This window comes from Neopelma chrysocephalum, unplaced genomic scaffold, assembly GCF_003984885.1.
Source record: "Neopelma chrysocephalum unplaced genomic scaffold, ASM398488v2 Primary Assembly neopelma1_365, whole genome shotgun sequence".
Classification (NCBI taxonomy): domain Eukaryota; kingdom Metazoa; phylum Chordata; class Aves; order Passeriformes; family Pipridae; genus Neopelma; species Neopelma chrysocephalum.
Genome location: NW_020898029.1, coordinates 919560 through 945325, shown reverse-complemented (window position 1 = coordinate 945325; position 25766 = coordinate 919560). Strand labels below are relative to the sequence as shown.

Below are 25766 nucleotides of genomic sequence, written 5' to 3'. Positions count from 1 at the left end.
CTGCATGTGAGAGGGGCCTTGCTCATCATCACGTTTTCTGTATGACAGAGCCACAGCCACTTCTTAGCTGGCAGAGAGATGTTATCACTTCCATTGTCCCCACATCCTCTTTTCAGAGCTCTGTTCTGTCGTAGTGCATGGGGGTATTTCCATCCCCTGTTGTGAGTAATTATTTCCTGGAAGACAGCAAAGCTCCATCACTTGGGGAAACACCCTGCATGGACACGTGAAGCACAGGGCAGACCTCAGTGCAGAACCACACAGCCCTGAGCCTTTTAGAAGTAACTGGGGCTTTCAGGTGTTTGAGGACCAGAAGCCTCCAGCAGGACAGACAGGATACACTGGGGAAGGGGCAGTTCCAGAAGAAACCAGACACGGAGAGCAACAAAGTCTCAGCTCAAAGGGGAGGCCTCTGGCTACCTATGGGAATGGTGCTGAAGTTCTTTCACACTGGTTGTTGTGCATATTTTTGTTAATTAACATAAGACAGTAGTCTCTGAAATTAAAGCAGCCTGGATTTAGGCGTGAGGCTGAGCCTGTCTCCTGCTTGCTTTCTTGATGCCCAGCCTGCCTGGGGCTTCTGGCTCACAGGGTGACCTATGCTGCTTGCTGGAAAACATCTGGCAGAAAAACACATCTGGATCTTGGCAAATGCAAACACTTGCATCTTACAAGGCCCTGGATAGGGAGGGATAAGACAGGAAGGTGGAGCACTGCTGGACTGCCTGTCCTTCCTTCTGGGGAGATGATTCAGTTCATACTTGGAATCATTGGATAAAGGGCCCCCACTGCTGTGCCAGCCATGGGAGCATATCCTAAGAGCATCTTTCATCTGATGTTACACAACAGCTTGACAGTGACCCTCTGGGAATTCTGGCTCCTGTAGCAGGAGGGAAAGGAGCTCTGCCTTTCCATGGTTTGCAGGTGGTGGATCTCAGAAGGGGTGTGTGGCTTTTTGGCCACGACGGCAGGCAGGGGGCTTGCTGAAAGAGGAGTGTGGTCAAATGGACAAGTGGAAATCAGTTTGTACCTGATACATCTGCCTGCCTTGAAGGCCATACCTCTGCAGTGAGCCAGATGAGCTTCAGGTTCAGCAGACAATGGGGTTCCAGGCACCACCATTCAGCTGTGCATCCTGTGCCTCTGTCAGGTAGTGCATAGATTGTGCTTATTCAGTACTTGGAAAAGAGGAGAGACACTAAAATAAACCTTATCTGTCTTGTGGCAGAGAATGGCTTTCTCTTTATAAACCTGGAGCAGTGGGGAAGGGCAAGGTGTTCACATGCTGCACTTTTCCTTCTTTCCTTGGTCTTCAGCCAGGTCAAGCTGAACTCTGGCTTTTCCAGTTCTGTCCTTGCATGTCAATGCAATGCCTGTGTATGTCTCTTGGCAGCTTCAGTGCTGCTTCCACCCCCATCTTCTTCTTTTTTGTATTAAAAAGTGATGCAGAATTCTCCACTCAGCCAGCCTGGCCTCCTGCTGTACTTGCTTGATGTTGGGATGGATCGCTCTTGTTCTTCTCCATTGAAAATTCTCCATCAGAAATTCAGGTGGCTGCTTCACATCTGCCTCAGCTCCCTTCTCCTCCAGACTGAAGAAGCCTCGTTCCTTCCACCACTCCTCACGGGATGTATGACCCAGGCCTCTGACATCTTTGTGGCTCTCCTATGAACTCGTTCCAGTTTACTGATGTTTTTCTTGCACTGCAAGACCTGAACACAGTGTGACCTAACAAGTGCCAGGTAAAGGGGGTGATCCCTTCCTGGACCCTGCCAGGTGCATGTCTGTCCATGCAGCCAGGACACGCTGCAGATGTTCAGCCTGTTTATTGCCCCCCATGTCCATCTCAGCAGAGACAGTCTGTCCCAGCCCGGGACTTCAGATTCAGTCCCAATCCTGTGGTTTTCTCTACCTTATCTCCCTTTTTACTGCTCCCCGCCGCCAGGCTCACCCGACAGGGTCTTTGCTTGTAATGGCTCTGAGAAAGTAATAAGGCAAAGAGTGAGGGGATTTAATGCAGAATTCAAAGAAAGAGGAAAATTCAGCAGGGATGCAAACCATTTGCAAATGCTGAGAATGTGGGAGAAGACATTCACCCGTGTTGGAATGGGGCAAAAGCTTCTGGAAACTGAAAATCTGGATTTTCTATGAGGGATTTGTGCAGGCCATGAGGCAGGAAACCTTGTCTTGGGGAAAAGGTATCAGGGAGGGCATCCAGTGAAGCACAGGAAGGTCAGATGATTCAAAACGCAAGGGGAGTTTGGGAACTGTAGATCCACGAGGTTTGTGCATTGAATGGGAAAGAAGGTGGTGTCCTGAGGGGAAGGTGGCAGCAGCCAGGATGCGTGAGGGAAAGCCCCATGCCACCGCAGACACTGGTGGGGGTTGGTGCTCGCAGGCCAGGCAGGGAAGCAGCCTCCGCCTCCTCCTCGTCCTCCGGGCAAGTGTTTATTTCAGGGCTGCTTGTGCCTGATGGTGGTCACAGAGACAGAGCAGGTGGGGGCCCCTCCTTTGGCACACCCAGAGCTGAGTGAGCAGCCCCGAGGCAGCTCCAGGAGAGGTGACACCTCCTTCTCCAGCCCGGGGCTGCGGCAGCTCCTCCTGCGAGGAGCTTGTGCATAGGGGAACCTTTGGCTGTCCCGTGTGATAGTTCTCATTAGCAAAGATCATATCAAACGCCTGTTGATTTTACAGGTGCAGATTAACAATAAATTTGGCATTCCTATTTCTTTTTTTTTGGCTGACTTTTGGAAAGCATTCGCTAATGGTTGACATTAGGAAGTATTTCCGAAGGGCGGTTCCCTCTGTCAGAATCACCCGCACCCCGTGGATGCCTGTCCATACTCTGCCCTCTCGTGGGGGAAAGCATCGGAGCCCACACCTGTCCCACCACCCAAGGGTTCCTTGGTTCCTCACCGCTGGAATTTGTGTCGTGGGCGGTGGAGCCCAGCGGGTCCGTGTGTGTGCGCTGGGAGCGCTGCCCTGGGACGAGCTCTGCAGCAGGATGTAAAGGTCTTGTATTTGTTAAAAAAGCCAATATCTTCAAATTTTGAATTAAATTAATGCTTTCAACTCAGTATTTTAAATTTCGACAAATTAAACAGAATTGTCTTTGAAAGCAGAAAAGAGTTGAAAGTGTTCACCTCAGTTCTCTTTCAGAGGTAGGAGTCCCGTATCTTTTATTCCAACGAAATTGTTTGATTTGTTCCTTTAGATTTGTCTGTCAAACGTCATCAGACCCCACCCAAGCGATACCAAAGTTTTAATTTGTGGGGGAAAGTCCGTGAGCGCGGGGCTGAGCGGCCCTGCGGGGTCCGGGACCCGCGGGGACCCCGAGAAGCCCCCCCGGCCCCGGGGAACGGGCAGCTCCGCCGGACCGCCCGCTCCCTGTCCCCTCACACCGCACAAGGACCCCAATGACCCCCCCCATCCCCTCACACCGCACAATGACCCCCCTATCCCCTCACACCGCACAATTATTCCCCCCCTCACACCACACAATGACCCCAATGACCCCCCCCATCCCCTCACATCACACAAGGACCCCAATGACCCCCCCATCCCCTCACACCACACAAGGACCCCAACGACCCCCCCATCCCCTCACACCACACAAGGACTCCAATGAGCCCCCCATCCCCTCACACCGCACAATGACCCCAATGACCCCCCCATCCCCTCACACCGCACAATGACCCCAATGACCCCCCCCATCCCCTCACACCGCCGCCCTCTCGGCCCCGCCCGCGGCCGGAACCGTCCCCGTCCCGGCGCCCCGCGCGCGCTCGCTCCTTCCTGTCGGGCGCCATTGCCGGGGCACCCGGCGCTTGTGTTCCATCCCAGTCCATCCGCGCCCATCGGGCCGCCCCGCAGCCATGGCCATCCGCTACCCCATGGCCGTGGGCCTCAACAAGGGCTACAAGGTGACCAAGAACGTGTCCAAGCCCCGGCAGTGCCGCCGCCGCGGGGTGAGTACGGGGCTGTGCCGGCCCGCGGTGCGGGTGTGTCCGTGTGTCCGGAGCGGGGCCGCGATTCGGGGCCTTCTCCGTGGGGAGGCGGGAGGGCTCGGAACCTGCGCGCTGCCCGTGACAGGGGCCGGGCAGGGCTCGGCCGGGCGGGGCCAGGAGCAGTGGAGCCTCAGGGGCTTCTGGAGTCTCTCCCACTCTGTTTCTCTTGGTAACGACAACAGGCGACCCCCGCAAAACTGCCCAATAATGACGACTCCTGGCCTGGTTCGCTGAGTGCGGGGGTTGTTGTGAGGCATTAACGCATCTGTGCCTTTCATCCGCTCTGATTCAGTGCTGGCTGTAGCTGTGGTGTCCGAGGTGTGTAGCAGTGGAAACCCTCGGGATCTCACGACCCCACTTTTTCCAAACACGGTGGCGCTGCCAGTGTGTGAAACCCCCCGTCTCGGGGCTGGGGTGAGGACAGACCAGCACACCTGGCCCAGCTCACGTGCTCCGCGGTACCTGCCAGGGATCAGCTCCCCTGGGACATCCAACAGCAGGGGCTGGTTTTGGGGCCTGAGCCCAGAGCTTGTTGCAGCCCTTTGCAGTCCCGCCAGGGTAAACCAGCACATACATTCCTTGTGATCCACGTATCTCCTCCCTCCCCACAGCGCCTGACCAAACACACCAAGTTTGTGCGAGACATGATCAGGGAAGTCTGTGGCTTTGCGCCCTACGAACGCCGCGCGATGGAGCTGCTGAAAGTGTCCAAGGACAAACGTGCTCTGAAGTTCATCAAGAAGCGGGTAGGTCAGTCCATCCTCCTAACGAGGATGGCAGAAACTGCTGTGTCAGCTTTCTGTTTTTCTGCCCTTGCTTTGGTATACTTGGCTTTTCAATTACTTTATTTTTTCCATTGTTTGGGAAGTTACTGGTGTAATCTGAAGGAGTGAAGGGGATGGTCCTTGGCTTGGGTGGGAGAGCAGGAGATGGACACAAAGGTACCTAGCCAAAAAGGCCCCGAGCTTGGGATCCAGGTTTGCTGTGCTGTTTTTACACGGTTTGCATGTCTGGTGGGAGGCGAACAGCACTGATGGAGGTTGGGTACTATTAACTAGGAGAATTCAAATGGGATTCCTTGAGGGCAACAGTGAGAGCTGAAAGCAGCTTCTTCCTTGCCCCAAATCACTGTGTAGAAGTACCACTAAGACATGATGGCAGCCCCCTGGCTGGAGGTTTCCAGGACTTTACCATTCTGCCTGGTTTTGAGTAGATTGTCTGCAGTGACACCTGCAGCAGCCCCAGTCTGTGCTGGGTGAACACTGACTGCCCTGCTTTCTCCCCACAGGTTGGCACTCACATCCGGGCCAAGAGGAAGCGGGAGGAACTCAGTAATGTCCTGGCAGCCATGAGAAAAGCTGCTGCAAAGAAGGATTGAGTTGTACAGGCTGTAACACAATAAAGTCCTTTCTCCCAAAACCAGGGTAGTGTTGGTGGTACATGTGCTTCAGCGGGTGCTGCTGGGGATGCTGACAAGGCCCTGAACTGCAGCCATCCAGAACTTGCATCACTGGTTTATTTTACCTGCAGCTGCTGCTACTGGTGGTGCTGTGACTTATTCTAGAAGGGAATCCTCCAGATCATGTGGAGTCTCAGGGCACAGAAGTCTCTGCAATAGCTAAATACTTTCTCTCACCTCCCAGTCTGTCTCCAGACCTAAATGGTAGTAGGAGGGAAGTCAGTGGGCAAAAACTGCTGTTGAAAATAGTAACTACTTTGCACTCCCTTCCTCAGGGCACATCAGCCTGTTCCTTGTGCAGCTTTTTGTGCTCCTGTTTCCCCTTGTACTGTCTGTTCACACCTGCCTTGTACAGTGTGTTAACAAGTCATGAGAGAGACCTGGAGTCAGCAAGAACTCTGTGGACTTCAGCAGGTAGACTCTTTTTCTGGGCTCCCTTGCTGCGAAATGATGACTGTTCTTCCTGCACAAGGAAATACTTTTCAACTAGACTTCATGTAACTGCTCTTCCCCTCTTTAAATTCCTTTTTCTTAGCATTCCTTGTAAGATGGAAGTATTTGAGTCCTCTGGCCCCCAGGCCTGTGCTTACTGACATAAAACAGTCATGTCACAACACTCTCACTCTGTGAACATGAGAGAACTGTTGCAGAGGCACAGGCCATCTATGGTGCAGCACAGTGCTGACTGCTCACACTGCTCTTCAGGCCAGATCTGCTCTCCTTCAGCCTGGAGTTCTTTGTGGTGCTCTGACCTGTGACTGACCTTGGAGAACCATGTTCCTTCAGCAGCGGAGTGTACCAGCTCTGCTGAACTGTCCTAGGATCTCAGGGTCCCCTCAGCCTAGCACAGGCTTCTAAGCCAAGAGAGATTTCTGAGAGCTACTTGCCTTCCACCACACCAGGAACAAAAGTTGTGCATCAGCCCAGCTCTGGGTGTAGTGTTCAGTGTTTTCCCACAAGCTGTATTGAGATTTACAGTGAAATAACTGAAACATCTTCAACGAGAAGAGACCAGACTAACCCCGCAGCTGGTGGCTGATAACAGCCCGTTCCTTTGGTAAAATCAGAAATGCTTTATTGTGGATCATAATTCAGTATTAAAGAGTGAGAAATCCTTTATTCTAGCAGAGCCATCATTCATTTCGGCAGCTGCGCAGCAGCAATAGCTCCATGTCCCCTCCAGGATTGTCCCCTCCAGGATCGCCCCTGTCACCCATCCCTGGGCGGAGGCCGAGCGGGAGGGACTGACCACCTTCCAGCCATCGGGGCACGGGGTGTCATCATCCCCCAGCGAGATCCAGCTGTGAAAATGCTATATCAAATACCTCCTTGTAGTGTTCCACAAAATGCACTTCCAGTCCCTCTGTAATGAATCCAGCAAGGTCGTAATAATCCTTTTTGTTCTCTGATGGCAGAATGATGCAGGTAACACCTGCCCTCTTCGCCTGTGGGGAGAACAAAGTAGGGCAGTCTGTTGAGTCCTAGGAATCTCTCCATCTGCCAGAAACACCCTTCCCTATTTCTGAAGCAAGAGCAGTCATTAGAAGCATGATCCAGCTTTACTCTGTTCTTTGGAGAGCACCAAGGGCATTCCTGACGAGATCTCACCAGGGTGGAGCATGTTCTAGATCTCCCCTCAAGGCCCAGAACACACTCTCCAGTGCCACCTCAGCTGCAGGGACAGATGGAGGGGGACACATTTTAGGAGGATTATGTGAGCGTACTAGGGGATTGCCTAGAACCATTCATACTATTTTAGAGTTTTAAGTGTCTGTTCCAGCTTGGGGGAGGATAAAGCTTAGGATGAAAACAAGAGTTAGAAACAGGTTATTAGACCAACCTACCCCACCCATACCCTTAACAACATTTTAGAGAGCCTTTTCATAGGGGCAGCTGCCCTGGAAGGAGCATGGAATGCAGAGCTGCTCCTCCAGGGGCAGGTTTGTACCCATCACTTTATGGGTGATCCTGCATTTAGCCTTCACACTCCTGCAAGTGCAGCCAGTCAGTGTCACAAGGCATTGTGAGCACAGGCTAGTCCTGTACTGCCACAAACACCTACCCATTTTAAAGTCACATGAGGAAAAGAAATCACAATGCACGAGGCTGCAGCCCAAACAGGTCTGGGGACAGAACGCTGACGTGGAGCCTCCGCTCAACAGAGAAAGATCTAATGCTCTTGAAGACAGAAAAATGTGTGTGGTGCAAGGCTTATGTGGGCTGGAGTTGTGCAGATGAAAAGTAGGGAGAGAGATTCAATGCTTGGAAAGGAATTCTGAAAACTGCAATGGGTTGAAACCAAAAATACAAGACACTAAGTTCCTTTTTTTCTAAAACAGACATCTGTATGAAATGTTAAGTCAGACAAATTCACGCTGGAACAGAGCCTGGATGTTAAGGATGTACCTTATGGATTCTGTCAAATCTCCACTGGATGCCCTCCTTAAAGAGGCACTTCAACCCAGCACAGATGATTGAACTCTGCCAGTCTGTGACAGAGCAGACAGCTCTCAGTCAGTTAAGGCTGTTACCTTCAATTCTGCCAGTCTAGGTGGAATTGAACTAGGCCAACACAGCTGCCCTGGCACAAAGCCTGGGGTCCCATCCCTTTCCTTACAGCCCAGATCCCCATGTTCCCCTGCAGGCTTCTCCACCCTGTGGATGGAATCACTGCCTGTCCCACTGCAAGGAGCAATCCCTGGCTGTCCCACTCCCCGCTGAGCCCAACCCAGGGCTCTCCCATGGATGATGCACAGACACAAGAGAAGAGCTCTTACCGCAATAGTCTTCTCCTTGATTCCACCAACAGGCAGAATTTTTCCAGTCAATGACACCTCTCCAGTCATGGCTACATTCTGCCTCACTGGGCAATTCATGGCCAGCGACAGCAGAGCTGTTACTATGGTACACCCTGCGCTTGGTCCGTCCTTCGGGGTTGCTCCCTGTTTAGAAAAAAACAAAGTGCAACACTCCTGGAGCAGCAAAGTTGCAGCAAAGCCAGACAACACCCTTGTCCTTGCTGTTTTAGCATTGCCCCAATTTCACAGGGTCTCACAAAGGTTTTTGAACACGTGTCACTGATGGAATCCTGTTATTTCAAGTGGCTGATCTATTAACAACTGTGGCATTCCTCACCTTATTCATGAGGAATGATCCATGAGTCCACAATTTGGTTTCTGGCCTGATCCCACCACCATACTTTTTGGACTCAGGACTTTGAATAAGCAACATGAGTGAAAAAAAGGGCACAAACACTTTGAAGTTCTTTGTTAGACCTAAGCCAGCTATGGAAACAAGAAACAGAAGTCAACAGCATAAGGGAAGACCTTCAAGAGTCACAAAATAGGGGAGGACAATACTGAAAATCATTCAAGGCAGAAGAGATCATTCAGTACATAAAGCCCCACAAAATCCAGGCCTGAACTAGTGACAGTTTGGATTTATCTAAGATCAAACAGATCTTTGAGGTAAGCACAGAGGAAATGAATGTCTGAGAGGGAGTAGATACACAGATCACATCTGCACTCTTCTGATCCTCCAGGAAACCAACTCACAGACCTGGACAGACACAGAGGATGCAAATAGTCCAGAAGGAAAACTTGGGCACAATCACAGTACAAAACCTGTCTTCAGTAAAGCACCTGCCCAAAGCCTGTTACACAGTGTGTGAGCCTCTCTGACCACTGTGTGCATTTATTTTCAGTCCCAAATACTGAAGAAACGCAATCACTGCCATTATAGGGACTACGAACCATGGCACAGAGATCAAGAGTAGCATTTTCAATTATGTGTAAATGACCTGAAGCCTTTATGAAGGCCCACTAACACAGAGACCTAAACTTTGGTGCCCTTGTAACTTCATATGAACTTTTATCCAAATCACTTATCTCTGTGTCAGTTTCCTCCCACCCTGCACAACCAGGGCCAACAGCTACAACAAAAGCTTAGGATTCCTTAGAGCATTATCCAAGTCCTGTATTCTCTCCACATGCTTGTTGCAGAAAGGAGTGGAAACACCTCATAAGAAGACTTTCATGGGAACCTGAGGAAAACATCTTCATTCCTAGGTTTTACTGCTAAAGGAGGGCATTTCTGCAGCATGTGGACAAATGAAAAGCCTTCCAGCTTCACGTCTAGGGGAGCAAACCAGCCTGGCTGCTGTGCATGCTCTGTGAACTCTGCATCAGTTTACCTCTGGCACATGCAAGTGGATATGAGAAGACATAAGAAAGTCATTGTTGGGGTCCTTCTGCATCAGAAAGGCTCTTGCAAACGTGTAAGCAATTTTGGCACTCTCTTTCATTACATCTCCCAGTTGCCCTGTTACTTCAAGGGACCCATCCTTGCTCTCCTTGTCTTTGGGTCGCCTCAGGGAAGTTTCAATAAATAGAGTGGAACCTCCTAAGAAAGAAAAGAAAAACGACATCCTAAGAAATTAAAGGAAAATCAAACCAGAAGGGTGATGCAGAAGCAACATCAGGAATATCAAACTGAGCCTCTGTGATCAGACACTAGCCTTGGGTAAAGAGCAGCTGAAACCTGCTCCCCAGATATGCTCAGGAAGGCCAGCTAGAAATCTCAACAGTCTCCATTCAGTGCTTTTTTGGACTTCACTCCACAAACACAGATGCAACCCCTATTTAGTGGAAATAATCAAGTTCTTATAATGGTTTCAGGCTCTTTGTTTCCAGAGAGCAAGATGAGTTTATATTTTAACACACTTTCAGCCACTTCAGCTCTCCAGTGCCAGACATCTATTTACCTTCTCCACCATAATGATCATTTCCCTCTTAACCACGTGAATTCTACCCAAGATCAATTTGAGTAAGCAGGGGTCATCTCCTTTGCTGTGTGTGCTGTATTTCCATCATGTGGTGCATAGAACCCCCAAGTTACTAGGGGAGTAATGCAGTGGAAGGTAACAGCCAACTGCACCCCCCCAGAGAGTGCTGGGACACCTGTACCTGCCCCCGACATGCCAAGGCAGTGCTGGGTATCACTGGCAGACACATCTGTGCCGTGTCACAGCGGCACCTCCAGCTGTTAAGGAAGCAGACAAGGTCTTGCCCTCTCACAGAAGGCTTATGTTTAGTCACTGCTGTTCCTAATGTATGTGGTTCATATGGGATATGGAGCTTAAAGAGAAAATGTGCAGGCCCGAAGCGAAGATGAGCCTGGGTAAGGGAATAAGGAAGGCTCCATCCTTCAGGGAAGTAGCAGTCAGGATCCAAAGGCCAAAGAAGTTCATTGTACTGGTGCCAGTAGAAGAACTTCAGCGGACTCAGGAGGGAAAATTCAGTTTGACTATCACATTCAATTTTTGAAAATCACACAGAAATGCAGACATTAACCCAGAACTGTTTTGTCTCACCCATAGCTGTCCAGGCCAGACCCATCACTACTCCCGGGGGAGTGGTCTCGTACATGCGATCCACAGTGAAGATGGGCTTTCCTACAAAGTCCTGCAGGTTTTCAGGTGTTACTTGGACCGTCTCTGCTTCTCCACTCACAATTTTATAGGCAGATTTCCGCAATACCTGAGTGAGATAGTAATTTGTCTCTGTAGAAAAAGCTGAGAAGGCTGAAGCACAGTGGTCACAGTTACACATAACTTTCCCTCACCTTTTCGACTTGCTTCTGCAGGTTCCTCACCCCACTCTCTCTGCAGTACTGCTTGATGAGTACAGTCAGGACATCTGATGTGATTTTGGCTTTGCTTTCATCCAAGCCACACAGAACTCGTGCTTGAGGGACCAAGTACCTCTGAAAGAAATAATCCCCCACATCCCTCTGTTAGTATTTTTGACAAAAGCCTGATGGTTCCATTTCACTCAACCTCTAGCTCAGTGCCATTTTCTGGTGTCCTCAGCCTATGGAACACTGGAGTTACTTTGACTGGGTGTTCAAATCAAAGCAACTCTGTCCAAAATACCACAAGCCTAATTTTTTTGGGCACACTTGGATATAAACATGTCAGCCTGAATCTGCCAAAAAAAAATTTTATCAGATGTAATAATTCAGAGCACAACAGTGGTTTGTTTCTCTTACCTCGGCAATCGCAAGTTTCTCTTCTGCTACATATCCTGACACATTGATCACTTCCATTCTATCCCGCAGGGGCTCTGGAATGGTTTCTGTCACATTGGCAGTACAAATAAAAAGTACCTGGAAGTATTACAAGATCATATTAAACACTTCCATTAACCTGCTGCTTTAGTCCAAGCAATAGTTCCCAAGTTCTGCATTTCTCTGTCTGAAGGGCTACAGCAAGATCATCCTCTCTGTGGAATCTGGTTTTTATTAGGAGAAAAGTCTTAGATTTTAGAACTATGTAGTAGGAAGTTCCCTACACCCAAAATAAATGGTTAGAAATACACATAGCACTGTATTCAGTGGGAAATCAGAATGGTCTGATATGGACCAGAAAACAGGGGAGATCTATATTTCCTTTGTAAGTTCTTTTTCCCTTCTAGGAAATTAGCACATAACGGCCCAATTATCTATACCTGTTCCTAATCCATCAATTCTGCAATTAATGGCACCTATACAAAAAGAGCGAAGACAACCAATTTCAAAAGCTTTGATACCAGCTTTAGGCCACCTCCCTTGACATCAACTCTGCCAACCATTACACAAAAGGAAAAATCCTGCCTTTTTTAGCAGAGACCACACATCTGTGTCTTGCTGGCTCTGCAGGGAGCTGGGGCTACAGGACATAAGCTGGTGATCATGTTCTCTCATGTAAGACACTTCAGTTAAAGCCAACTCCTGCAGAGATAGCTGTATATCACTCATGTCCCTTTCCAAATAAATAAAGCATCTTTTCATGGACAGATACATTGATCCACATTCATACATTTCAGCTCTACAACCTCTGCAGAAGAGAAAAATACCTTTGATAAATCCACAGGAACATCAAGATAATGATCCAAGAAGTTAGAGTTCTGTTCTGGGTCCAATAGTTCTAGAAGGGCTGAGGATGGATCCCCTTGATATCCTCTTCCTATTTTATCTACCTGTGGGAGAAAAAATTTTAATGCTCTGAGAAGTTTCTTACCACGATAAATTCTCAAGCAAAGATTTTTTCAAGGCTACATCTGAAAATCTTTTTGTGTGTGTTTATAAACATCCACTACCACACTTCAACTTTTCTGTGCTTTCACCTAAATCTCCACAATCATCCTTCCTGACTCATTTATTCTCAAATCAGGCCACAAATTGATTAAGCATCTTATTCCTTACAGTCTTGCTTCAGACGTGCTAAGAGAGTGACTCTTGCTAATAATCACATGGGCAATAGTGGTTTTGTGCACAGTGATGTGCCCACACCAAGGTAAGGAACACAGGAGCTATGGAAGCCTCGGAATATCCAGCCAGGTCCATTAGGATCCTTGTGATCCAAACAGCCACAATTTAATGAGAAGGGCAGAACTAAAATTTTAAAGTTGGAGCCTGTTATAGGAAGAGAAAACAAAGGGTCTAAGGTATTACTGTCACCCAAAGAACTTGAGAGCTCAGCTTCATTTAAATAAAACACCCCTGGGATTTTTAGGAGAGTTACTGCTTATCTTCTCTACTGGGGTCAAGAATCAATACAAATCTTTAAGAGCAAAACCTAGAATAAAGACCAAATACCTCACCTCATCGATCAGTATAAGTGGATTCTCTGTCTTGGTCTTCTTCAGACACTGAATGATTTTTCCTGGCATTGCTCCAACATATGTCCTCCTGTTTTATCAGAGGGAACCATTTAGGGAACCATTGCAAAGTACAGCACACATCACAGAACAGGTATATCCTGCTGGGAAACAAGTCTTTATTTCTTCTGCATCTATCAAAAGCATTCTCCATCACCATACTAAGCACCAAGATCCATCTAGTCTGTTCCTAGTAAAGAACAGACATGAATTTTGGCAAAATACTCCTGGACTATAGTTTTTATCTTTAGTTTTAACCACTTTTCAATTAGAGGAAAGCAAAGAGGTAAAGCTGAGAACAGAGATGTTTGAATTTTATTGGGGTTTGGGTAAAGAAATGTTAGAAAAGGGAATGTTTCATTCCCATACTTGATAGGGATAAAAAACAAAGAGCAGTGTAAATCAAAAGATACACTGAAGGAACAAACTGCTCATAGCAAACCATAATCTTTCTGCTAGAGGGAACAAGCAGCAAGGGTTGGCAGAACAGAGATGAAAATCACACACACTGTCCAATTTCAGTTGGGTTCCTATTTTGACAACATTAGTAAACACTGCTGGAGAGAGAAACTGCTCAGGTTACACACTGACCTGTGTCCTTTTATTTCTGCTACATCAGTCATCCCTCCCACACTGAAGCGGAAGTACTCCCTGTTTAGGGCTCTGGCAATGGAGCGGGCAATGCTGGTTTTGCCAACCCCAGGGGGGCCATAGAAGCACAGGATCTTCCCCTGGGTGGATCCTCGTAGCTGGCTGACTGCTATGAATTCCTGCAGAACCAATGAAGCACCAGTAGTGAACAGAAGGCAACAGCAGCAACACCAAAACGTGTTTGTTATCAGGTCAAGCAATGAGCATTATACACAAAACTGGTTCTCAAAGAAGCTGGGGAGGGCAAGGGGAAAAGCTAAGTCAGGATACTGGGGCATCTCTTTTCCCTCCAGTTATTTACACACTTGGTTGTCCCCGTGTTCTGTGCTCTGTACTCATCTCACCAGGAGAGGCAGTCTCTCTCTCCACTATCTGAGAGTGAGAAGGCAGACTTCTAGTTCTTCTCCCAGCTTCCCTAGTTCTCACCTGAATCTCTCAAGCTACATGTCAGCATCTCCTACTGGACCACTTCCTCTGTGCTCAGTTAAGCTTGCATCTTTTCACACTTCTATGCCAGACAACCCTCCAGTAACACTCAGCAGCTGAGGAATCAAAAGATACCAGTCCAGAACTGAAGCCTCAACTGTTTATACACTTATAGTGAAGGAATGATGTGCAAGTGGTCAAAGAGATGCACTTCCCCTGTAACAAGCCAGTTATTTAGCAAAGATAAGCCTTGTCTCTTCCCTCTACAGCAATACTACACAAGGACCATAGCACCAATCCAACTAAGGCTCAAACCTCTGCAGATATTCCTTGGTACCTTAAAATCATCAGCCTCACTTGCACTGCTGAAACACGGGAGTCTTCTCTGTGTCACATCACTAATCAAAGCCACAGGCCTGTATGATGCAACTCAGTCTATTTGTGTATAAAGGCTGGGCCCAGTCAGCAGGAGTAGTGCTGACTATTGATACTCAGAAGGGTTATCTGCTTGCAAGTGTGCCACAACAGGCTTACCACAAATCACTGAAAATAATAAATCAGACAGCAGGATTTAGTCACGAGTCTTGGGCACTAGTAAGGGAGACCAGCCCTCTTTGGCTGTCAGCAAGGAGGTACTTCACCTTTATCTTTCACCAAAAGAGACTGGAACAATTTAATAAAAGCAAAATCCTGGGGTGTCTAAGAATTTACTACTCACTGTATTTAACAACATTGTACCATTAGTTTAGTGTCTGTCTATATGGCTTCTGTGCACAATAATTACTGAGTGGCCTAAGTACCATCAGTGCTGTCCCCAAGGTAACATGAAGCTCTAGGAACAGTAAAAGAAATTGCTGTAATTACTGCAGTTTTGGAAGGAAATGGCCAAACTGAAGGCCAGCTACACTCAACAGCTTCACCAAATCCACTAAGCTCTCATCACGATTTGTTAATGCAGAGTCAGGATCTCCACCTGCCTCCCCCTCCACTTGGCACTCTCATGCACTTGCCCAGTACAGCACAAATCCTGCCTGCACTGGGATTGTCCTTCACTGCTGCTGCGAGGAGGAGTCTATTCCTGTCCCCTGGAAAGGCAGGCAGTTCCCACACCAAGCTGTTGAAATTTTTGCAACCTGTTGCAATTGTCTGCTCTGATCTAAAACAGCTTCCCTAACCACAGCAAGCAGAGGCAGGACACACTCCAGCAAAAAGTGACAGATATTGCAGAACAAGGCAACACTGAAAACTACCCTGGCCTTTTTTTTTTTATGAGGTGCTGCATTGCACAGACTGCAAACCCTTCAGCATCCAGCTCTGGGGACAGGGAAAGGTTATGAGGCAAACATGCACCTTAGCTAACTTCTCCTCTCTTTAGTGCAGAGCTATGAATAGAGGTTCAGTGTGTTTCAGAAAGGTTGTACCTTTGTCAGTCACGTGGAACAAGTCTCTGAACAGACTGATTAAAACCCAGAGACTGCTTCCTCACTTGCTCAGCATTAAGTGCAAGCCAGTACACTGCAGTCTGAAATGAGAACGCGACCTTCATTGCCACAAAAAATTAAACACATTAACTAATCACCAGAACATTCAGTTCTTTCATGTACCTCTCTGTTTGATCCATGAACTAACACCAATACAATGGAGAGCTACACTCTGAAACACATCCAAAAATGCCTGATGCTAAGCAGAGTGTGAAATGGGACACACTGCCTGCTCCTGCCTTACCAGAATTCGCTTCTTGACGTCATCCATTCCATAGTGATCCTCCTCCAGAACTGCCTGGGCTCTGCTCAGCTCCAGGTTCTCCTCGCTACACTTTCCCCATGGGATGGATGTCAGCCAGTCCAAGTAGTTTCGTGTAACACTGACAGAAACACACAAATGAGAGTGATTTGACAACAACCAGCTCATGTCTTCCTCCACTGCCTTCCGAAACAATCTCACCAGAACAAGTGGGATAGAAACTACTCATGGAAGTGAGGCTATGAAAAGAACATCATTACTTGGACAGTCATTGCTAACTGTCATAGGTTTGAAAAGAGATGATTGTTTTGGTGTAGGGCTGTCTCCTGTCCGAAAAGGAGCAGGACTGCTTGTACACTCTACACCATGTCAACTGTTTGGATCAGGTTACAAAACTTAAAAATAGAAGACCAGTTTTCTCTGTCTCCCCAGTAGACAGAGACAAGGTAAAGAATGATTCCTGGCTCAGAAGCAAGGAAAAACAGTTGGATGTAAAACACCACAGAGAAAGATTTAAGACTGGGAGGTAAGGATGTCAGTGTGGAAGTTAACAGTAGAGATAATCAGCATAACCAGACCAAGGAGAACTTGGGTGTGTCAAAGCAGCACTCACTATTCTAAAACTGCACACTCAGATCAGAGGTTCAAACACACAAGGAGGTCTGCAGGATGCAGTAAGTAGGAAGTTGTGCACAGCAATGGACACAGCCAAGCACAGCTCAGCTGGCTGGGCCCAGGATTCACCCCACGCCAACAAGCTTGGGCTTTTTTCCACCCAAGTACTTCCTTTGCAAGCTTGCAACCACTGTTACTACCCTGAGGCAAAGGGAAAGGTACTAATGCTGGCTGGGAAGCCCAGTGTGTCTTTTGTATGATTACCAAGATGCTGCTCATTCAAATGATGTGTTTGCCCTCAAACACAGTCTTTTACTCCATAAAAGACACTTTGAAAAGCAAAGACCCAGGACATCAAAGAGCTGATGAGTACATCAACTGCTGTATTGTACAGCACATTCTGACTCAACAGATAAGAAATGTTCAATTTGAGCTCAGTTTCTGACAGCCTATGTCACAGATCATGTGTTATAAACTATTCCTTTGCAATTCCAACCCTGTCCCAACACTTCAGGGGCCACCTCAGGCAGCTTAGCCAATGTCATGTTAACAGCTAGCTTCTCTTCTCTCACATCTATTGAAAATACCAAAGTACAAGGAGGAACAGCCAAAATTAAGGGCAGAAAAAGAATCACTGCATATTTCACAAGGCAGAACTAACTGCAAATTTTTTATGAGATTGCAAGAGAAGACCTAAAATGATCAAAAGAGGTGAACTACAGAAGTAAACACAGGCAATTTGGAGAACAATCCTATAATCTGATCATATGCTACGTTCAGAAAAAACAACTATGACAACAAGAGAAAAGAAACTCTTAAGACCTTTGCAGAACTGCATTGATTTCTCTCATTCTCCCAACTAACCCTGACACCAGAGGACACAGCCAAGCACTCACTTGAATTCTGAGGAGTGATTATCCAGCAAACCCAACTTGTTCAACTCTTCATCAATCACATCCATGACATGTTTTGGCACTACCAGATCCTTTAGTCGCTCACGGAATTTCTCTTCTATGGCATCCTTGTCCTCTTTTTCCAGACCTAGTTCTTTCTTAATGATCTTCAGTTGCTCTTGGAGAAGATATTTGCGATGTGTTTGCTTGATCTTCTCCTCCACCTAGACAAAGCAACAAATACAGTCATCTGTTCCTGGTACAACCCATCTAACATCAAATGCTTCCAAATACTTCTCAGTTATGATGTTCCCAGCAACTGGCAATACTCCTTGGGAATTATTTGCAGCATATTATAATACAAAAAGGGACTCTACAACATTCTCCAGCGCCCACCACATCTTGGTGGCCTTCACTTGCCGTCATTCAGTGCTACAATGTTTTGTTTGTGCTGGGGAGACCAAAAGCTGAGCAGAGTAAGCCAGATGTGATCTCCTTAGTGCCAAATAGAAGGGACTAACCATTTCTCTCTACCTGCTGCCTACACAGGGCAAGTGGAGCCAAGAATGCAGTTGGCCTTCATTGCCACAAGGACAGTCTGCTAATTCATGGCAAGCTTCCTGCACATCAGGGCTTCAAAGTCCTTCCCTGTAAAGCTGTTTTCTATCCTGGTTATTTCAAGCCTGGTGTGGCACTATGAATTTCTCTTTGCAGAACCTGAGGAGGTTCTTACTGACTCCCTGATGGACACCACTGGTAGCTGGCTGCAGTTAGACTTCACCTTGTTGATGACAACCCTTTCTGCCCAGTAGTCTGGCCAGTTTTTTCACCCACCTTATATTACATCCTTCCAGTCTGTAACATCCCAATTTGGTCAGAATACTACCATGGCTGACCTCAACAAAGGCCATGCAAATGTCAATGTACACAACAGTCACTGCTGGAATCATAAAATCATTCAGGTTGGAAAAGACCTCTGACATCATCTAGTCCAACCATTAACCCAGCACTGCCAGCCCCACCACTAAACCACGTTCCCCTTTTGTGCTCTGCACCTTCTCATCAGGGAAGACAATTAGGCAGTTTGCTTCTGGGAAATTCCTTCTGGCTCTTCCAAATCATGTCCTCTTTCATGTACAGGACTTACAGGAGAATTTCCCCCACAATCTTGGCAGGGACTGAGGCAGGCTGACATGCCTACAGTCTCCCTGATTCTCCTTCTTGGACGTGGGCACGGCATTTACCTTTTTCTTCTTTCCAGGAACCTCCCCAGTCACCACAGTGTTTTAAAGATGAGTGAAAAAGCCAAAATAATGACATTGATAAGCCCCTTTTGCATCCTTCAATGCATCCCATCTGATCCCACAGACTTCATCTGTCCAATTTGTTTAAGAAGTCTCCAACAATTCCAACCCTGGTCCAAAAGCATTTTACACCTAACATGAAAGCCCCAGTTATTGGGAGTTAAAAAACCCAGGAACTTTTGACTTAGTATACTGATGCAGTTATTGTATTCTGATTAAATCTTACAACAGACAGGAACTACTGCAGTTCACAGGAGTTAGCAGAGGGTCTTTCAAAGTAACATTGTGCTATTTACACTACTATATTCTATATACAGTGTTATGCTGTATATTGTTACACAGGTGCTCGGTAAACTGCAGACCTCTAGGATTTATCTGCTTGAAATTACAACTTGGACACAATTTAACAGCAGATGCTGTAGCCTCGTGTGTTGTTACTTCTACCATGTGCATGAAAAAAGGCATTTCTAACAGAAGAACAGAAAATCTCAACTCTAAATAATGTCCCTTTGGAGTGTGTACTGTTGCCTTGCTGCAATAAGCACCACAGCAGTGGACATTTTATAAACACACATAAGGTTATTTGTTACCCTAAAACCTTACCTCTCTTCCGAGACGCTGCTGAAGTTTGCTCAGCTCATATTCCTTTTTCAGAAGGGAAAGGGCTTTGTAAAGCCGTTTGGGAATCTGTAAAAGACACAAAATGAGTTTTGAGATGCTACACCCTTGTCAACTCCCGGGGGGAAAGGCAGAATAAAAAACTCCAACAGGTGGTCTGGGAGAACTCTCCAGCATCTGCAGATGTGGAAAGACAAACTCGCAGCAATTCCACAGCATGCAAAGAAAATTATGTGTCACCACAGACGCAGTGCATCAGTAACTTTGCAGAATAAATCAGTACTAATGATTTACTATATCCTTCAACAGGAATCTAGTCACTGATATTAACACAGCATCAAACAGCACTGAAGTCTCCTCTGCATCGAGGCTGGTAAAGAAAACATGACATACAACAGATGTACTGATTCCATTCACATCACTTCAGTTAAAAGCTTCATCTTACACTGGTTTCTTCCAAGATGTCTTGAAGCTCGTGTGACTCTGCCCCTGTTAGGGCTGCACCCATGTCACTCAGATAGATGGGGTTATCCACGACACGCTGGCCAGCCTGCATCATCTGAAGCACAGACTCTCTGAAAGAAAGGGGGATAACCCCCAAAATGCCCTGTGAACTTTTATGTTCAAAAGGGAGTATCCTTATTTACTTGTTGTGACAGTGCAAACAAATGAAACACAGCTCAGTTTCACAGCAACTTATATTAATTTCACTAAATCAATACTAAGTAACAAAACACATAAATCACTTGATTAAAGGAATGGTCACTGAGATATAAAACCAAATATATGAAATGCTCTCCTCACAGGTATGTAAGATTTTTTGATGCCAGTATGCCAAGACTTTTATCCTGCTCATATTACATGGATTAGATCATGATACTTATTGCAGTGAGCTTCACTTGGACTCAGGTCACCTGCTTTAGGACTTAATCATCCTACCTCATTTCTAAGTTGCACATCATGTTTTCAAAACTTCCCCTCTGTTTCCAATATTGGATGATAAAGCTTACATCCCAAACCAAAATTCTAGGTGACAATTCAGCAAATATCTCTTCTTCATTACAGCAAAAAGACAAGTGGAATAGAAAATCCAGGCATACTCCAGCCTGAGAAGATGCTGTTCCCAAAGTAGGGCAGCCTGGGAAAGACTTACCTGTACAAGGGATTCAAGGCAATGATGTCCCGGATTGTTTTAACAATTTCTGCAGTAAGTGCCTATAAACACAATAAAAACTTAATCACCAAAAGAATGGAAAAGGACAGGCAAGGCCTCAGCACAAATATGACATTCCCCAGACCCTGGCCACCCACTGCAGTGCTGTGCTGATGGCACTTGGTGCTGGGGAAGTTGGTGCTCAGGGGAAAGGCGACAGGGCCTACAGGCTGTCTGTCTGCGTGCACAAAACTACACTGGCTCTTGACCAGCAGGTACCATCAGGTTGAGCACTCAAGCCATCTTTAAGCAAAGACTCAGTTTGACAGAGGACATCACACAGATTTAAACACAGCTCAGCCTCTTCACTCAGCAACTTCTCGAAGTCACCAGTTCTAAGGAACTGAGCTGTTGTAATAAAAATTCATTACTTTCATATAATCCCCTCGTGCAGTGACTGTGAAAAGAAGGAACTAGTTTCTGAAGCCGGAAATTAGAGCCTGATTTTAGAACTCTTCCTTTTAAGCAAGAAATGCAGGTGCAATTCTACAGGACAAGTCCAGGCCTGTATAATTAATTCACTTACTTTAACCTCTTCTGTGATCTGAAAATCTTCATGAACCACGTTCTCTACTTCTACCATGAGAACTTCCTGCGAGGAAGCAGCTACAGGATCCAGTACCAATTCCACAGCTTGGTCCTTCGCTCCAGGCTCCTCTTCAGCCTCTTTCTTAGAGCGCTTTTGTTTCCTCCTAATTTTCTGTTTGTTCTCAGGCTCCTCAGGCTCAACCTCTAGTTGCTTGTTTATACGAATCCTGAAAGCCAAAAGAAACCAGCAACAATCAATCCCCCTGTTATCTGTGACTTCAGCTCTTCAGCATGAGAAGGAGAGAGTCTAAGTTGTATTTCGAGTAAACTAAAATTTCAAACTTTGACAAAGGTAACCAGCCATACTTGTTTTGACAAGATTTAGCTTTTGGTTCATTTTATCAAAATAAGGCTTGATTCAGTAAAACAGTAGTAAGTGGTAGATACTGATAGGACTTACTAAGTAAATTTACAATAAGTTGCCAAACAAAAAAGTTAACCGACCACTGAATTAGCCTATTGGTACTAGCAACTTTTGAGTACTTTTGTCAACAGAATACCACACACAATTAAGTTCAAAACATTTTCTGGAGGGTGAGGTTGCTGGTGGTGGCAATCAGTGCTGGGTAGCAGAACATTCTCTTGCAGGGCACCTGGAACAGAGTCTGGCAGCAGCCAAATGGCCACTCAGGATCCAAATAGCCCCAGCTGCTGCCCTGACCCAGAAGGCATCTAGAAGGTGTAAGGGGAGAACTAAAAGAGGGATATAGAAAGGAGAGGACCCACATTTACAGGACACCACATTTTGTTATTTTGGCTGCTGACAGAGGAGTTTCCTTTTCTGTGTGTTTCCCTATAAATCCTCCTCAAATCTGACATCCAGTGGGGTTCCCATGGACGTGACTGACCAGTGCTCTATGTCTCAGCCTATAAAGACCAATTCTCAAGTCAGACCTTTAGAATCCAAATCCTTGCAAGTTAGAGGGAAATATTTCTATTCCAAGTAAACCAAAACCAGTAGCTGCCTATTTCCAAAATCTAACCAAACACAGTTGTGCTTTGATAATGCAGCAGGCAGTCTAAGACTTCATTTGAAAGGGAGCTGACTTGTGAACTCACAAAAAATCAGGTTCAACAAGTACTGCTCATTCATTGATGTCCAGAAGAAATGCAGGTGAAGTGAGTGGAAGGAAAAAAGCCATGCTTGAAAGCAAAACTCATCCTGGATCTGTTCCCTGCCATGTTTCTGTCCTTGTATTTTTAATTCTAATGGAAATTAATTATTTTATGCTTTAAAAAATACAATTTGATATTGTCTTAGCTCAAAATATTTGGCACAAATAGCTAAATCTATATTTTCAGCAATAATCCCATTTTCTTCAGTTCACTTCTGGGGCAAGATTATGTAGGCAAGACATAATTACAAGTCTGGACTACCTTTTTTTTTTTTAAGTAGAAATACTGGCTTGAATTATTTCAGAGATTTTTTTTTCACCATTACTAAAGCTTGCTGTACTTGTCAGAGTAACTGCTAAACTTCAGCTTAGTGAATGTTTCCTTGCATCACATCACAATTTATATGAGAATGACAGGCTCTGTCTCTTCCTTTTGCAGTCAGAGCTGTAAGAGTACCTGGAATATTGGGGTACCAGAGCACTGTCAGGATACAGTGTGGTAACAAAGCAAAAGCTTGTGTAGAAAAATGCATATAAGTGGTGAAACCAATAAGGGGATCTCCCTGTTCACACAGATGTCTGGTGAGATGCAGTGAAGCACCAGTAACCAACCTTCGGTGTCCCATGACTATCATCCTCAGCTTGTCTCCAAGGTCCTGCATTTCATGGATCTGGACAAAAGTTCCCATCTGGTAGATCTCATTCAGATCCTCCACCACATCAGATTCATTACTATGGAGTGAAAAAATTGGGGTAGATATTCAGAAACTTGAGAGAGCAGGTCAGGTTAAAAAAAGAAAGAAACAATCAATCACTGGTTGCAGAACTTTGAATTTAGGAGCAAAGACACTTAATCCTCACTGTTACCACCATGTAGCCCCTTTTCAAATCATCCAAGTACATGGATAGCTCATCTACCTTCCCAAACAGCAGCCTTTTCTAAAGACTCTGGCTCCCAGCAGTGCTGGTGGTGGCAACAAAAACTGTCACAGCATGAGGATGGTCCAAGACTAACTACAATTTCTGCAATACTACCCAAGGCAGGGAATTTCAGATAATAGCTTTTAGTGTAAATGCAACCCAGACACGGAAACAGCTTATTTTTGTATTTTTTAAAAAGACCAAGAGAAACAACTCACTTGTCATCCTTTTTAAGGAAAACACCTGCATAAGGCTGGGCAAGACGAACTTTCCTCCTCAGTAGCTCAACCAGCTTCTTATTTTTCACCTAGGACAACAAGTATGGGATCAGAGGTGGATTTTCTGTAAGCTTTGCACTCTCAGGGTATAAGGCCAGGCATGGTGACACCCTACAGCGAAATTATGAAGTTTGAGCGTGTATTTTTCTAGTTTTGCCCCATTAGAGGACAGTAATATGGAAGTGGAAAAGTATTAGAGAAAGATGACATTTCAGTATTTAAAACAAGTCACTTCATAGTCAAGATAAGACAAGCTCAAAGGCAGGGGGAGTAACTAGACCTAATCTGCACAAGTCTTACAAGCAAGAAACCTCTCAGTCACTTGAACAGCACCTTGTAAGAGTTTCTGTTGCCATCGCCGTTCTTTTCCCCTTCCACACCTGCATGTCTCAGCTCTCCACTTCTGATGGGGAACTAGTTCACCCTTCCCCATCAGTTGCCTGAATTCTGCTCACCAGCTCTGTTTAAACCCTCTTCTCCAAAGCCCCCTCTGCTCAATTCCTCTCCTACACACACCAGCCCACCTGAGTCCCTGCTTTGAGTTTCAGCCAGTATTTCTCCCTGATTTACTTTCTTACTCCCTTCTGCTCTCTGGAGCCACACACCTGCCCCTGGCAGATCTCCCAGCACCACTGGACTGGTTATCAGAGCAGGCTGAATCCTCAGTGACCACGAAAAAAAGTCCTTGTGAATTCTGCTGTTGCGTAAACTTACTATGCCAACCACTGAGTGTTCTTCAAAGCCATGGACAGAAGCTGCATCGCTCAATGCTTTGGTAACAACTAGCACGGTTCTGACAGAGCAACAGGAACAATACCACCACTGTTGGCCTATTCTAATCTTGGTACACCTATTTTATTTTGCACAATGTTTAGCACAACTTATGCTTATCAGTGCCACAGATATTAACAGAAAGAAAATTAATAACTCCTTATGCGCTGTAGAGACTTCATGTTGCCCGGAAATGAAGTATTAAATTGCAGCACAATGAATTTGCAAGGTAAGAGAGAACATTTAGCAATTCTGTAAGACACTGTTGACCTGTGCATTTAAATCTATGGCTTTTATATATGTGGTGTATGATTGCATGTCTAGAGATCTTAATAATATATAACCTTCTCCTTCCCCCAACACAGCTATAAGGACAGTAAAAGTTGTACATATTAGATTTGAACATGCAGAAAAATACTACAGTAGAAGTAGTAATAAATAATACTACAGGAACAAGAAAATACTGATTCATTTTTTGTTACATTTACTTCAAAATCAGATTAGTAAAACACTAGAGAGGCACAAAAATACAAGTACTTGTTCGAGGTTTCATTTCAGGAGAAAAAAGTATTTCTGGCCTGTGAGCCCAAGTCACGCATCAATGCTATAACTTATAGCTCTTAAAAATCCATATGGGGTGCAGGGGGGAAAGATCACGCTCTGAAACGGTGACTGCCATCCGCACGTCTCGGCACCCTCCTACACCGCGACTGTGATGCTCCACACCGAACTTCTGCTTTCTCCTTGCACCTCACCAGCACGGGTCTCGGTGCTCTGCCACCAAACCAAGGACACGTTTGCTTAACCTTCATCAGAGAACACGGAGAAGACAACAAACTCCGACGGAGTCTGTGTGAATCGCTGACCTTCCCGTCAGAAGCGGCGCTGCTGACGCAATACCCGTGAAACTTCGACTGTCCCAAACCAAACCGCTATCGCGACAGGCCCGGCTACAGAGCCCGAGCTAAAGGCCGAGCAGCGGAGGTCACACACACACACACCCCCCCGCCCTGCCCGGTGCTCTGCGGTTCAAGGAACCTGCCAAAACAAAGAGCGCGGCCCTGAGAAGCGGCACCGCACGGCCGGGGCTGACACCACCGCGGGACCCCCGGCCGGGACCGCCGGCCCGGGCTGAGCCGCCCTCGGCAGCGCTGCGAACGGGCCCGGGGCCCCCGCGGCGGCGGTTCCCGGGCCGGCGGGGCCGAGCTCCGGCCCCGGACCGCGGGCTCGGCGGCCGCTCACCTCGATGATCTTGATGAAGCGCGGGAACACGGGGTTGCGCGTCACGGCGATGAGCGGCACGTTGGGGAAATGCTCCGGGACGAGCAGCGGAGTCAACGCCGTCATGACCGGCCCGGCCCCGCCGCCCTCCGCCCCGCCGCCGCCGCCGTCCTCGCCGCCGCCGCCGCCCTCCATCGCATCGCCCCCCGGCACACCGCCGGGGCTGCGCTGGTGCCAGCGCGGGCC

At 46.7% G+C, this 25766-nt stretch overlaps 2 protein-coding genes across 2 annotated transcripts; one reads left to right on the top strand and one right to left on the bottom strand.

The window, feature by feature from the left end:
• The first annotated feature begins 3765 nt into the window (after positions 1–3765).
• Positions 3766–5429, top strand: RPL36 (ribosomal protein L36). Its single transcript, XM_027706130.1, has 3 exons — positions 3766–3968; positions 4619–4753; positions 5296–5429. Exons 1-3 carry the CDS (start codon positions 3876–3878, stop codon positions 5383–5385), a joined length of 318 nt encoding a protein of 105 aa, XP_027561931.1. The 5' UTR covers positions 3766–3875; the 3' UTR covers positions 5386–5429.
• Positions 5430–6515: 1086 nt separating this feature from the next.
• On the bottom strand, positions 6516–25670 carry LONP1 (lon peptidase 1, mitochondrial). Its single transcript, XM_027706129.1, has 18 exons — positions 25542–25670; positions 23469–23557; positions 22942–23061; positions 21153–21381; positions 20567–20628; positions 19859–19988; positions 19399–19482; positions 17495–17715; positions 15966–16104; positions 13755–13933; positions 13107–13194; positions 12360–12482; positions 11515–11631; positions 11089–11229; positions 10838–11003; positions 9659–9867; positions 8244–8408; positions 6516–6911 (listed from the first exon to the last, which is right to left on the bottom strand). Exons 1-18 carry the CDS (start codon positions 25644–25646, stop codon positions 6747–6749), a joined length of 2532 nt encoding a protein of 843 aa, XP_027561930.1. The 5' UTR covers positions 25647–25670; the 3' UTR covers positions 6516–6746.
• Between the last annotated feature and the right edge of the window lie 96 nt (positions 25671–25766).